Source organism: Dromaius novaehollandiae, chromosome 2, assembly GCF_036370855.1.
Source record: "Dromaius novaehollandiae isolate bDroNov1 chromosome 2, bDroNov1.hap1, whole genome shotgun sequence".
NCBI lineage: Eukaryota > Metazoa > Chordata > Aves > Casuariiformes > Dromaiidae > Dromaius > Dromaius novaehollandiae.
Genome location: NC_088099.1, coordinates 43,144,978 through 43,158,886, shown reverse-complemented (window position 1 = coordinate 43,158,886; position 13,909 = coordinate 43,144,978). Strand labels below are relative to the sequence as shown.

The following is a 13,909-nucleotide window of genomic DNA, read 5'->3' as shown; positions in this document are numbered from 1 at the left end:
TTGCCAGAGGACTGTGGGCTTTTATCCACCTCCAATATTATACTGAATTGGAGGAGAATATTTATCTATTTTATGTATATTTAAAAATATATACATACTGCTTTTAGTATATATGCAGAAATAAAATCAATGCAATACTAACCAGATTTTAGGGCATTCTGAGTTGAAGGAGAATAATGAGGCTGTTAGCAAACGACACAATTTCTTTTGGTTGCATAGGTCTATTTTTTCCAACAGGTGGCCCTTTTTCTATTTGCCATCAAACATCTAACTGCCTTAGACAGGCAACTGACAAGCTGCGTGATTTATGCAGTATGGATGCAGGGCCTGATCCAGTTCCCAATGACTTCAGTAAAGCTGGACCAAACCCACAGGAGACATACAGCCAAGAAAATAAATAGAGCTGGTCAAAAAAATTTTAGTGCGACATTTTTCTACTAGAAAACACAGTTTTGCAAAAAATAGAAACATTTCTCCAAAGTGAAACACTGTTTTCAGCTATCTAAATGAACCATTATAGTATTCTCATTTAGTAATAAACAGATTTTGAGCACAGTTAAATTTTCATTTCTTAATCACTATGTTCCATTATATATAAGAATTATATTTAATACATACATTTCAAAGGTTTTGACATTATCAAAATATTTTTCAATGTTTTTATAAATAAAATGATCCAGAATTGTCCAAATGAAAACTTTAGATGCTTCCTCTTTTATTTTATTTTATTAGGAATGATAAGACAATTTGTTCCAAAATGGATTGAAAATGTAACTCAAATTGTGAAAACTTCACAGATGTAAGTTATATTTTTTGATGAGAATTTACATCTTTTGCCTTTTGGGAAACAGGCACCTTTGTAGGGAAGTATTCAGATATTTTACCTGAATGTATTTTTCCAGCTCATTTGTTTTTAGAGAAATGTTTTCTTCTGGAAAAAACAGTATACGCTGTTCAGGCATATGCAACATATTTCTTAATATTACCTTTGAAATCTAATTTTGAAAATTCAATTTTGGAAGATATTATATACATGTTTTAAATAAACTACGAAAGCACAATCGGAATTAAAAAAAGAAAATATTAAAGAGCAATTGAGGAAAGCAGTATTATCCTGGGCCCAAAACCAAACACTGCAAAATTTGTTAAATTTATGAATTTACTTGGAATAAAATCCATTAATAAGTACTCTTTTTAATTTGTATTTGACGTGCACACAGCTCACCATTTACATTAAATTTTATCTGAAAAAGTAATAAAAACATACTAGCATACTTCACTCACTTACTTGGAGCACTGACAAATGACATGAATGAGCAGTAACAAATAAATACACTGCATGTCCAAAGCCATCTTTGCTAGTAGTTTCTCTCACTGCTCCTTTCCTTTATACAGACATATTCTAGAGTTATGTTATACTCACTGATCTTTTTCTGTACTTATGCATGAATAAATGGATGAAAAATAACCTGTACCATTTTTCTTGGAAAGTTATGAATGTATAAAAACAGAATTATAACTAGCCTTCTTAATTACTTCTCTGTTTTCAACAGTTTGCTAAAAAAAGTGTTAATGAATGTATTTTTCAAGCTTAAGAGTCTCACATTTTTCACTTTCAACTTCTGTGCTGTGCTTTTCAGTGCCACACATTTTCAATGATGTTTACTTTGAAAGGAATCAAACACAATGTTTTAATTTTTAGTAAATCTTTCTGATTTCACTTTGTTTGTCAAACTTTGTGCAACTTACCCAGGAGGTATATCTCTGCAGTAGAGACTGTCTCAAGGCTGTGAATAAGTTGTAATCTTCAGAGCTATGATGTATTTGGTGCGCTGCCCACAGTAAATTAACCTCTGCAAAACACACAGTTTCTAAGGCGGCATGTACAGGAGAACAAAGCAACATTTGTTTCCCATGGTTCTCCCCCATCGCATGCTTTTCTTTTTTTTGAACTAAAGCAACTAATCCCCCAAGTTACACTTTGCTATTATACTACAGTGTAGCAGGTAATAAAAACTAACACGCAGAGCTGAGTTTGGGTTAAACACCAGCTAGTGGATGCAAGCGGGTGTAAAGTTATCGGTGAGGAGGGTAAGGCTGTGGCAGGACATGAAGCATCAGTGGAAGAGCGGAAGGTGATGAAGGTTAAACACCCAGAGAGCCCAAGTTAAGCCCTGATAACACGAGAGTCCACAGGAGCTCTGCTATGGGGCTCAGAGGTACAAGGATTGAGGATGCTTCCATGCTTGCGCTCATTTTCTGAAGTTATATTTCAAGACTAGGAGGAGACACAAAGTGTGCCAGAAATCTCATACTTTATATTTAAACAACTTAACTGGTATCTGCTATTGTGCTTAAGATTTTCTGGCGCATTTAAATATTCAAGTCCACTTGTATCACAGACCACAAAGCACAACCATTGCCTGCCCACTACTGACAAATGGAAAAACAAATGGCCATTTCCCGGGAACTCCAGATCCAGCCAAAGCAGAGCAGTTGCTCTATTGTGTTACAGTTTTAAAAAGTTGCTGGAATAAGAGCAAAACCTGTGTCAGTCATGTGCTCCAAAGGCATGACACCGCTGATTCACTGCAGCGAAGAGGAACACTTCAAAATCCTAATTGTATTTCAAGGCATTTTTTCATTAAGTGAACATCTGGGTGGCCTCTTTGCTGTGAATATTGATATTTGGACAGTCTTAAGTGGGAGGTTATCAAACAGAAAAGAAAGCCAGAAATGTTCATGGCCATCAGATGTATAGCTACAAGCTATCAAGAAGGCCTTAATTATAGCAAAATGAGAAAGTGGGTGGCTAATGCAGCCTATTTAGCATAAAACTAAATTCAAGGTCACCTGTATTTCAAGGGATGAAATATACACCAAGCCCCAGCTGATTACAGAAATTAAAAATTCACTGGCTGACCGCCAGCTGTGCGCTCCCTATCCCCACAGATGGGCTTCACCAGGGCGAGCAGAGAACTGTCTTTGGCAGACATTAGGAGCCCATTCACAGAGTGATCTTCTAATGCTGATTTAAAGTCCCAAAACTATCTAATGCCAAGTTTAGGTCAAATAGCTTAGGCCTGGTGATTAACATGTACTTGTAAAGTAAACTGATGCCAAAAGACAAGGGAAAAAAAAAAGCCTTAATGAATCTCAAGGAGTCTTCACCATTTTAAGGGACTAGATAGTCCTGTAACAGGAGGTAACAGTCTTGTACGATAGCATCTGAGAATTTTAAATCTAACAAATTTTGACAGTTTAGTAATTTATATAGCAACTTCATCTTTTCTCAATGTCCTCTAAGTCCTTGAAAATCCTTACAATAGCTGAATTAAAACTGTAATTTAAAATATCACAAAACCCACTTAACACTCAATCTGAGAAGTCTTCCTTCTTTAAATGAATTTTCTCCTGAAGGAACAAGTGTGCACTATATTGACAATTAGCAATCGCTTAAAAAAAAAAAAAAGAAAAAAAAAGTCTTAATGCATCTCTGCCTGGTGAGCTCCCTAGGAGATGAATTATTCAGGTGAGCTTCAGTACTCAATAACAATTTGTATTCGAAATGTTTCCCAAGACCTCGACAGAAGCTAAATGAGTGAACAAAGCATCTGAAAAGGTGGAGGTTAAAGACCTGTCTCCTTAGTTGTTTTAAAAGCATTTACTTCCTATCACAAACTGTGTGTAACACAAGCCTTCACTCAATGAAGTACAGCTGTACAAACAGGGTACAGTAACTGGATCTTGCTTCTTTCCCTCAGTCATTTTTCAGCATTGTGAAAAGTTCAAGGAAGGGAATCTATGATGATTTTTACAGTCTACTTTCTTTCTAGTTAAGCTCAAATGGTTTTCAAAATGAATTACTAAAAAGGCATTTTATTAGCATTCGATTTTCAGTTAAACCACCTTTTACACTACCAAGAATAAGGAATAAGGTAACTGCATATTGGTAAAATGTTAATCTTTCATATGTGCGAGTCAGTTTAAATGATCTATCATTCAAAAGGTGACCATAGGAGTATTAGGGACATAAACAAACAATTCTGACACAAGTAATTTAACTGCTAAAGCTACTTCTGACTTTGCTGTTATGGCTGAGTAAATTTAATCGTGTTCCTTTATCCTATTCTCGCTAACATCAGTCTATGCTAAATTCCTTGATGATAACAGGCAGAGCTGATGATTGGAAATAATTTTCATCCTAAATGTTTATCTGAATAAACAGATCATTGGTAGTATTTATTATAAGTAGAATAACTTCTTGAATGAACTAAGTGTGAAATGGATCATCCAAAGTCCAGTCTCTAACCATTAGCACGCTAAACACACTGCATCCATAACAGCTAAAAGACTTCTCACAAACATAAGAACCAGACCAAGCACTTATCAAGGAGCATGTTTGATTGTTCACTAATTACCAGCAACCGCAGGTGAAAAGGGTTTATAGAAGGGTTAGGTGGTTTCACTCTTTCATTCAAAGTGACCATAACTTGAAGCAAAGCAAGAAAAATTATTTGGATTAGAACGCAATTATAAAAGACTGTCTCACATGTACTTTCTCATATTTAGAATTACATAATGCCACCCTAGAAGACAGAGAGACAGAGACAGAGCTGACACAGTTAAAAAAATCCATGCAGAAACCAGGAAGTATTACTACATTCTGTAGGTCACCTCTCTCTAGTTAACTCTCCAGTAAAGCTACAGGAAGAAAAGTAGGCAATGGGACAAAGCTCTAATGATTTCTGACACAGTTGGTAAATTAAAAATATGTACATAACTGGAATAAACACATGCACAAAATTGCTACTTTTGATTCAAGAGATTGAATATCACAGAATCATAGGATAATTCAGGTTGGAAGGGACCACAGGAGGTCTCTAGTCCAACCTCCTGCTCACAGCAGGATCAGCTATGAGGCTCAAACCAATTGCGTCTTGGAAACCTCCAAGGATGGAGACTGCACACTTCTCTGGGCAGTCTGTTCCAGGGACTAATTGTCCTCACAGTGGGGTAGTTTTTCCTTATATCCATCCTTATATCTTTTGTTTCAATATATGTTTTTTGTGTATCACCAACCCATCATGCACTGCTGCAGAAAGCCTGGCTCCATCTTCTTGATAACTTCCTTGCAGGTGCTGGAAGGCTGCTGTTAAATCCCCCCCCCCCCAAAGCTTTAAATTCTCCAGGCCAGCTCCCTCAGCCTCCCCTTTTCTATGTAATATCACTGGAAGTCATATATTGAATTAACGCTGAACAAACACAAATCTTCATTTTTGCTTAAAATTATTCTTATTAAGATACAAATCTCTCAACTCCTCTGAGCCCACTGACTTTAACAATAGCAGATCTGAGAAAAAATTATGGAGACTTAAAGAACTAACTGAAAACTAGGGCCAGAAGGATGATAAACCCATCCACCATCCTGCAATTCCCGTGCACCACCAATTTCCTTTCCCTTCTCACCTATCGAGATGACACAATTCCAATTCATTCTCTTTTGAAATTACATGATGATTCTTTCAGGATTTATATTGGGTGACAGGCCAAAATATTCATTGACTCATTATTACAATGGTAATAATAATGTATTAAGTAATAATAATCTCCAGTAACAAAACAGAGTTGCTCTAATCTTCCTCTGATCCAAACACCATGCCAATTCTTTAAAAAGAACCTGAGGAAAGCACACCATGCTATGTTATAAGTTGTAAAATTTTACTCAGAGCTATCTGAAAAGCACGAGGATGCAAGAGAACTGGAGATACCACCTGTATCTTCTATTAGAGCTATTTCTCCATCATAGCAGAAGGTGAAGAAGATCACCACAAGGTTTCCTTCCCACTGATTTTCTCCTTTGGGTTTTCCAAAGGGATGGAAGATGAATGATATCACCCTTTCTCCACTTCTTCCCTCCCCCCCAATAATTAATAAATAAATAGGTAACGTTTCGCACACACATATTGGCATGGCAACCAGTGATTCCATTTAGCCTTAATTTTTTCGATATTTCAGATTCATTTTTTGTCATTAATCAAATCCCTTTGAAGGAGACCCAAAGATAGACCTGTGCCATATCTCACTACTTCTCAAGTATTTCCCTTGTGGATGTAGAAATTGGTCATTATAGACAAAAGATTACTCTTTAAGAATACAAGGTGCAGGAAGTTCCAACTGAGTCTTTGTTGTTCTTCACTTTCCTAGCTTTCAGTGATTTCCACAGCCCATCACATTTTAATTAACAACAGGAGAAAATATATTTGCCAAAAAAACTGTAGCCATTACAAGGAGCTATGTCAATGAAAACAACGATTTTTCACAATCTTCCAAACCAATGCAGTGGTAAAGATCTGATAGATTTTAGTTAGTTTAAGAGATTAGATAGATCTTTTAGTTAAAAAGGTGTAATTTGTTTGCACATACCTGGGTTTCCAGATTTAAACGTAAATTAAAAATAAAAAAGCATCCAGATGATTTAGAAATAGTCCCATAAGATGAGAGCCATGTAAAGGCTTGGTTCTCTTTCAGTCAACAGTGACTGTAGTTGAACAAGCAGGTTAAAATTTCCCTTTAGAATCTATTTTAATTAAATAAAAACCAGCTTCAGTTTGACTATGCCTGCCACCTCTTGCAAGATTAGATGAATAAAGTAGTCAGTGATGAACTGAACTATAATTTATCTAGCTACAAACTTAGAATTTAGGAATATTATGTGCACAATGTCACAAAATTACCAGGTAATGAATGAACTTGGCAAAGCTAAGCAAGAAACCTGCCGTGCAAGGTGTGGTCCCTGCTGCCCACAGCATGGCGACTGTTGCCTCCTGGAGCAGCTGTAACCCGCAACGCTTCAGACAGTGTACCGTGTACTGTGTCTGTTTACCCGCTCTAGAAAAGGGCTCACCTCCTGGGTCTACTTTCTTCCAGGCAGGGTAAGTAAAGGAAATCAAGGTGGCCTGGAAGATAAACCTTTCAGCTATTTCTTCTCTATGCAATTTAACCTTCCCTGCAAAGGTAAAAGAGAAAGGAATATATAGTACTTTAACATTTGTAGTAGGGGTTGCATCTGTGATTAACCTTCCTTGTAATACATTATTGGAAATATAAAATAATTTCACCACTCAAGTATTAGCTTCTCTTATGCTCAAAACAACAATTGCCTCATTACCCAACACCTTCCTGCCTAGTTCTAATTGATCTGTACTGCTGACGCTTCTAATATTTGAAGGAGTCTTCTGTTCTCGCGCAGGGTTTTTTGAAGAGTCTCATCCCTGCTGGAGTTTACATTTGCATCGGATGAACAACCAAAAAGAAAGAACATCGCTTAAGTTTTATCATTTGGAGGAACAATTACCATTTTTTTAATGAAAACTGCTTAAAATACTGTGCCTTGGGACATGGAGGGATACCTCTATTAAAATCAAGAAGTTCCCTATGAATCCTCTTCATCTCACATGAAAATAGAAATCTACCTAGACAAATTACTTACCATCTCCCTAACAAAACTAGCTATTACAGGCCACTGCCTTATGCAACTCTCTGGTTTGGTCTGGTGTGTTCTAGGTCCTCCTTTTCTTCCTCTTCCTTCTGATCCAACTTTGCTTTATGTTATTTTGTTAATTGCTGTTGAATGGGAGTTCTAAGATAGCTTATTTGCCAAAAGCCTCCACTTCCTTCCTATAACAAACTTTATTCTTATTACAATATTTATTCTAATAGGACCAGTTACATCCTCAGCTACATTACTGTATGCATAGGGTTCTATGGGTTTAATGAGAACGGGATTAGATCCAAGGAATTTATCTGGAAGACTGTATAATATACCACACACAAAGAAGTGTGCATACAGGGAAATCTACACCCTTTTGTTTTTGTTTTTTAATAAGACACATTTTTCTTACTTTGTGGCCTTGGTTACAGTGAATGTTAGCAGTTTGTATTTTCAGGATTGCCACACATGTAAATCAAAGGACTAGCTGTAAGAAGATCTGTGTCCTAGTCTTGAATAAGTCATTACTCACTGTAGAGCTTCAGACAATTTTCTTAACTTTCCTCTTCTGCACATTCTTATAGGGAAGTACTAATCTGAGTGTGTACCTGACACAGACTAAGTCTGAGCACTTCGAAAGTAGGAGGTCAACTACTGTTCGGTATAACAGCAAAAAGAGACTACATTAGCCTTTGCTTCCAGAGTTCATGCTTCAGGAGGAGAAGTGGAACAACTCAAAACCACCTTTACAACCTCAGCACAACCTAGTCCTCTTCGGTCATTTTGCAACAAAATGTACTGCAATATCCAAGTAACTCCAACGTAGATAATGATAGAGCATGTCACGCAGCACTTCTCAAACTGAAAGCCAGACTACTGGGTGACACTCCATAGCATACAGAGTTGTGATTTAAAAACTTAATTAGGAAACTTCACTAGGCGTTCAGCATCTGATCTTTTTGTGATGCAAGATGTGCTTTTTCTGTGCTTTCTTCAGTACTATCTCTGTTTTTCAGCCCTCTTCTTAAATTACTGTCTGTGGTTAGCAAACTATTCAGTGAGTGGGCTAGCTTATAATCAAGTAGTATATGGTATATTCTCCCATGGCTTACTAGCCAAGATTGGAGCAACCTTCTACAAAACCTGCCTCCAGAATCTGTGCACAAGCCAAAACCTCCTGCTTGATCTGCTGCCATACCAGTTGAAAACACAAAACTGCTCCCACACAAAAAATCCACAATAAGATCTGCAAAACAGAAAATGCAGAATGGTCTAGGGAAACGTGGGAAGAATCAAGAAAAGCCAAAGTATTACACATGCTACCCAGAACAAACAATGGGCCAGATCATATCCCCTTGTAGCAAAAATCCAGGGGACTGCAAATTATACCCAGATACACTTTTGAATCTGTGTATCATGTGGTTAGGAAAGGTACAAAGCTCAACCCACCACAAAATGCTCAGAAATAATGGTCCTCTCAACCCATAGGTGCCCTGTGATATTTCCTGGCATCCTCATAAATATACATCTACGGAAAAGCTACAAAAATCCAAAATGTTCCCCAAGACTCACTGTAGTGCAGGTAGTTCCCTCAGAAGCCCACAGTAGCTAAGATGCCTAAATCAAACTTCCTACAACTTATATCAATGCAGACAAGAGTGAGACTCTAAAGTCAGTTACAGCAGCCCTAACCCATGGCCTGTAAGAAGCTCCTCATATAGCTGCTGGCAATTGAACAGTATCTCTCCACCCACACCATAGAAAACTACAAAGAAATACAGTATACTAGGTAAGGATTCAGAAATTAATTCACTCTGACTTCACTCATACTTTCAATAGAAAATGAATGTGCTTTCCATTACGGGGAAACATATGGAGAAGATGTACAGTCCAAAGCAATTTTAGCTTGTTAATGTTGGATTTGGACACTTCCATAAAGACAAATATAAACACTTCAAAAGATGGAGAAGCATGCAGAAGGAATGAAGTTTTAGTAATGTGTATATATGTCATCTCTGAAAACAGAGGAATATTTGGCAAGTTTTTTCAGTGCACAGCATGTCTCTGGTAAAAATTCTGCCATACTTGGACCAACCTGTTTCTCACACCTTCCTGCAGCCAAACATCCAAGCTCTCTAGTTCCTTGCAGCAACTCTGTAGCTGTCTTAACGTTTTTGTTTGCCTGAGCTCTAGATGATCTCCTGAGCAAAGGTGTGGGACTTTGGATGAGGAACCACTACAATAGCAGCTGTTACACAATTCCTTATCCCTTCCGTTGGTGGAAAAGGCTTCGTTAAGGTAGCCTGTTTTCTGGCTATCACGGCTTTCATAACAGATTCGTTAGGTGTAACAGTGCAAAAGCAGCTTTGATTTGTACCAGAAAATGGATTGGTGCCATGGCAGTTTCAAGGCTAAGTAAATCATAGTTCAAAATCCTGTTTGTGTGCTCAGTCCCAAGCCACGTCAAGTATTTCACAGCCTAAGTCCAATATTTGGCCCCAGTTCTTCAGTTAGCCTTTCTTCAATGAGTGTTCCTACTGGTTATTGCAAAGTTTATCCACCCTACACCTTGCAACCTCTTGATTGAGTGACATGGTATATATTAACTTTTGCAGCTCACTGATGTAGCAATTTTTGCAGCACTTAGGTCTTTCCACACCTTTTTTTACTACAAAGAGGAGCATATGGTTCATTAATTGCACAACCATAAATCATTCTGTTGGTGAAACTAGATTTATATATTAAAGTAAAAACCTGCAACAAATTTCTGCGTAAAGGAGAAGATCCTCAGCACCTGGTGCAAAGTGACTTCTATAGCTATGCCACTTTATACAAGCTGCAGACTTGACTCAAGCTTCTCCAAATGTGGGTGATTACAGCATCGGCAGTCTTTAGTTCTGAGTATTTGCCAACCTGTATAATATAACTTCGTGTTACTGAACACTGATGTCAAACCATGCTATAAATATGTGAAACACATTAACTGTGACCAAATTAGCACTCTGCTCCATAGCTTGATGATAAAGGGAACTGAGACTAAATTAAATAGATTCTTAAAATTAAAAAAAGGTTACTTCAGAGAACCTTCTACTTCTTCAATTCATTTATATATTTTTGAAAAGCCTCTCAGCCACTGAAATGTCAGCTTATGCAATTTGAGAATATATTCATCTTGGAGGATCTTAGAAGGAAACTGCTGGAATGAAATGGGGAAAAAAAAGATCATTCTCTTTTTTTTGTTTTTTTTTTTTTTTTTTCTTGAGAGTTCTCATTCTCTGGTATTCTGGGCTGTCTCTACAAAAGATTGATGTCTGGTGTCACTGTTAGGAAGTGCAAACTGTTCAGCTTCATTGCAATCTATGTCCTCATCCTCTTGCTCTGCAGGATACCACATACTTTGGCAGGCAATATTCAGATGGGAAGCACTTTAATGGCAAGAATGGATGCCAGTGAAACCTTTTCCCACAATGTTCAAAACTCTGAATGTGCATACGTTAAAGCAACATAAAACTGCAGGATATTAGGAAAAAAACAATAACTGATACTAACCCAGCCACATTAATCTTACTTTTTCCCCCTCAAAGCAATATATTTAAGGAATGCTAGGGAAATTTACAAAAAAAACGAGGAAGAAAGAAAAGAAAGACAAACTGGAATGAATTAAAGTCCCCCAAATCAAAGGCACAGAGAGACTTTTTCAAAGGAAATATCCATGGTCCCTTCACGTAACTTTTATTTCATAGGTCAAATTCCTGCATTCATTTATTTGGTTCTTCATATTTCCAAGACAGATATAGTAAGACTTAACACCAATAAGTCAGTGGAGTTACTCTGGTGTGAAAACATGTAAAAGAGGAAATAGTTTTACAAATTTTTCTCCTGCAGAGTGTTTTGGATGATTTATTACGCCAAGTTCCTGTATGCTAGATATGTGGAAATACAGACTAGATTTGCAAAGGAATCCATTGAATTTTAAAGGGATATGGGTATCAGCAAAGCCTTGGGGATATCCAGGACACACCACTTCATTAATCGGCTTTTAACATATTCTAGAAAATTACATTTATGTTCAACTTTGGGCCTACCAGTTTATAGATTTGCAAACTATAGGAAAAGACAGTCAGAACTTTTAGGCAAAGTTTTGTACTCTCGATGACCTGACCCAGAGCTCACTGAATTCAACTGAAAAATGTCCATTAACTTTAACAGATTTTGAAATAAGTTCATTATATACAATGCGATTCAAAGCAGAGGATAGTTAATCCCTTAAACTAGAATTCAGGCATTTACTGAGATGTGCCACCCATGTTAATTTCTGTATTTATTTTGCAAATGTCTCAAAAATTATTTCCAAGAGAAATAAAATGAACAAAACAGTAACAGAGACTGTATGCTTATTTAACAGTGATAGATCCACTGCACTTGGGAGTTATACTGCTTATTTACCCCACATTGCCACACGTTACATTTGGATCAGTGTTGTCAATACTTACGTTTTACTCCCATTCCTAAAAACACACATTTAACCATAGACCACCTGTGTCCACCAAGTAGCTACCAGTCGCTGCACCTTTCATGCAACAAAACAGCTCTGGCCATTACTAGCCATGCTGAAACTTTAATGGCCTTTTACACTTATTACTCTCACAACATCAACATGGAAACCACAGGGACAGATAGATTAGACAAAGAGACCAGCATGCAAGCAACTGCCAAAGCACAGGGCTTCAATTTAAAGGTGAAAAGGAAAGAGGTCATATAAGCTTACTTTGCTACACTACTACGACAAGAAACCACGAAACCACAATTTCGTTGCTCCTGATGACGCCTTTTGAACCGCAACTGTGAATTTGCAGGATTACTTAATATTCTATTTCCTCCTTCCCTAAAATATTCATAAATAATTACCCCCGCACAGAGAGGTTTCCAGTGCAGGCTCTATTTCAACACCTGCCCAAAGTCTGGGGCAGCCAATGCTGGCAACCCCAGGAGCTAACGGAGGAAGCTGGTGGTGCGGGGGAGCAGCAACAGCCCCAGGCTCCCGCGAGGCTAATTCAGACTGATTTGTCGAAGAGCAGCCCTAGTGCTTGCCTCGCAAAGGCACTCCTGCTACATGCTCCGTGGCTTTTGCAGCCACACGTCTCCTGACTGATGTTGCATTTTCTGACTTTAAAGGCCTACAGCTAGCAGCTGGATAATTAGTAGCAGAGCTAACAGAAATGAAGGGATTTCACGCCAGAAAATACCAAGTATGGAAAAGAAAGATTTTCAGCTGATTAAAAGTGAAATTTTAATATATTCCACTGTGAATTCATTAATTTTTATCCTTTATTTGTTTTCTTTCAGCTACAAAATAAGCTGAGATTGAAACTCCAATGCAGGATGTGTCTGTTGTACTTCACACTTTTCGAACGCACAAAAAGAAGCATTAAAGCTACGAAGTGCAAGATACTACCCTGCAGACTTACCTCAACCACTAAAATTGTATACAGGAAACAGGTTTGCCTAAGAAAAATAGGCTCCTCTATTTTATAAAGTGTCATTATTATCTGGCAAGTGTATGGTATTTTATTTTAAACATAAAAATAGAAGTTTTTTGCTGCTTTGAGATCACCAGTTAAAATCCATCACTAGACAAAAGAGCTGCCCCAAAACACGAGTCTGCTGTTGGCCTCTTCAGGGGGATTGTGCCAAAAGTAACTCTACTCTACCAAAAAGAAAAAGAAAAAAAATCCTGTTACTCCACAGCCAGTCTCCTCCCACAGCTACTGCGGGAGGAGAGGGAGACAGCGAATCTTTCTCTTTATCTGCAAAGTGTTGATTTTTTTTTATGGAAAACATGCTTGTAAGTACCAAGTTTTACGGTGTGCTAAGACATATCAAACAGTAAGCATTTATGTATAATTTCATAAGATATTCCTTACGTGCGCCAGTGCCCATTATCTCCAATACCCAGCACAGGAACTCTCAAAGCCTGTAAGTGAAATGACTACCCCATATTCATCCCCGAGCTAACTTCACCTCCTTGGCTAGAAGGCCCCGGCAACGGATGAAGACTTTTTTTTCAGTTTCTCAGCCAAGAGGCACTCGGAGGCCGCTGAAAGGTGGCCCGTAGCCAGAGGGAGGCACAGTGCAACTGCGTCAGCACGCTCTGAGAACATCCTTTGCTAAAACCCCCGGAGGAATCGCTGTGAGCTTACCCTGGGGACTCAAGACCCAGGCAGTCATGAAGGGATAAAATTTATAAAGTGGTGTAGTTTACAACTCCCTGTGCCAGTATCACCAAATCTAGAATAGCGGCTATAGCACAATAGCCTTCTTCATTTCACACAGAAAACCTCTAGGAAAAAAATGAGGTATAAACAAGCAAACTTAATTTATATTTACATTTTGTTAATGAAACACATTAGTACAGTA

At 37.8% G+C, this 13,909-nt stretch overlaps 1 protein-coding gene across 1 annotated transcript in view; it reads right to left on the bottom strand.

Annotated features, from left to right (window-relative positions):
• The window catches only part of AGMO (alkylglycerol monooxygenase), a 196,988-nt gene that overhangs the window by 112,087 nt on the left and 70,992 nt on the right, over window positions 1–13,909 (bottom strand). Inside the window, exon 4 of the mRNA XM_064506346.1 lies at window positions 1,750–1,853. Coding sequence (XP_064362416.1) covers window positions 1,750–1,853 — 104 coding nt within the window. The remainder of the gene's footprint in view (window positions 1–1,749; window positions 1,854–13,909) is intronic.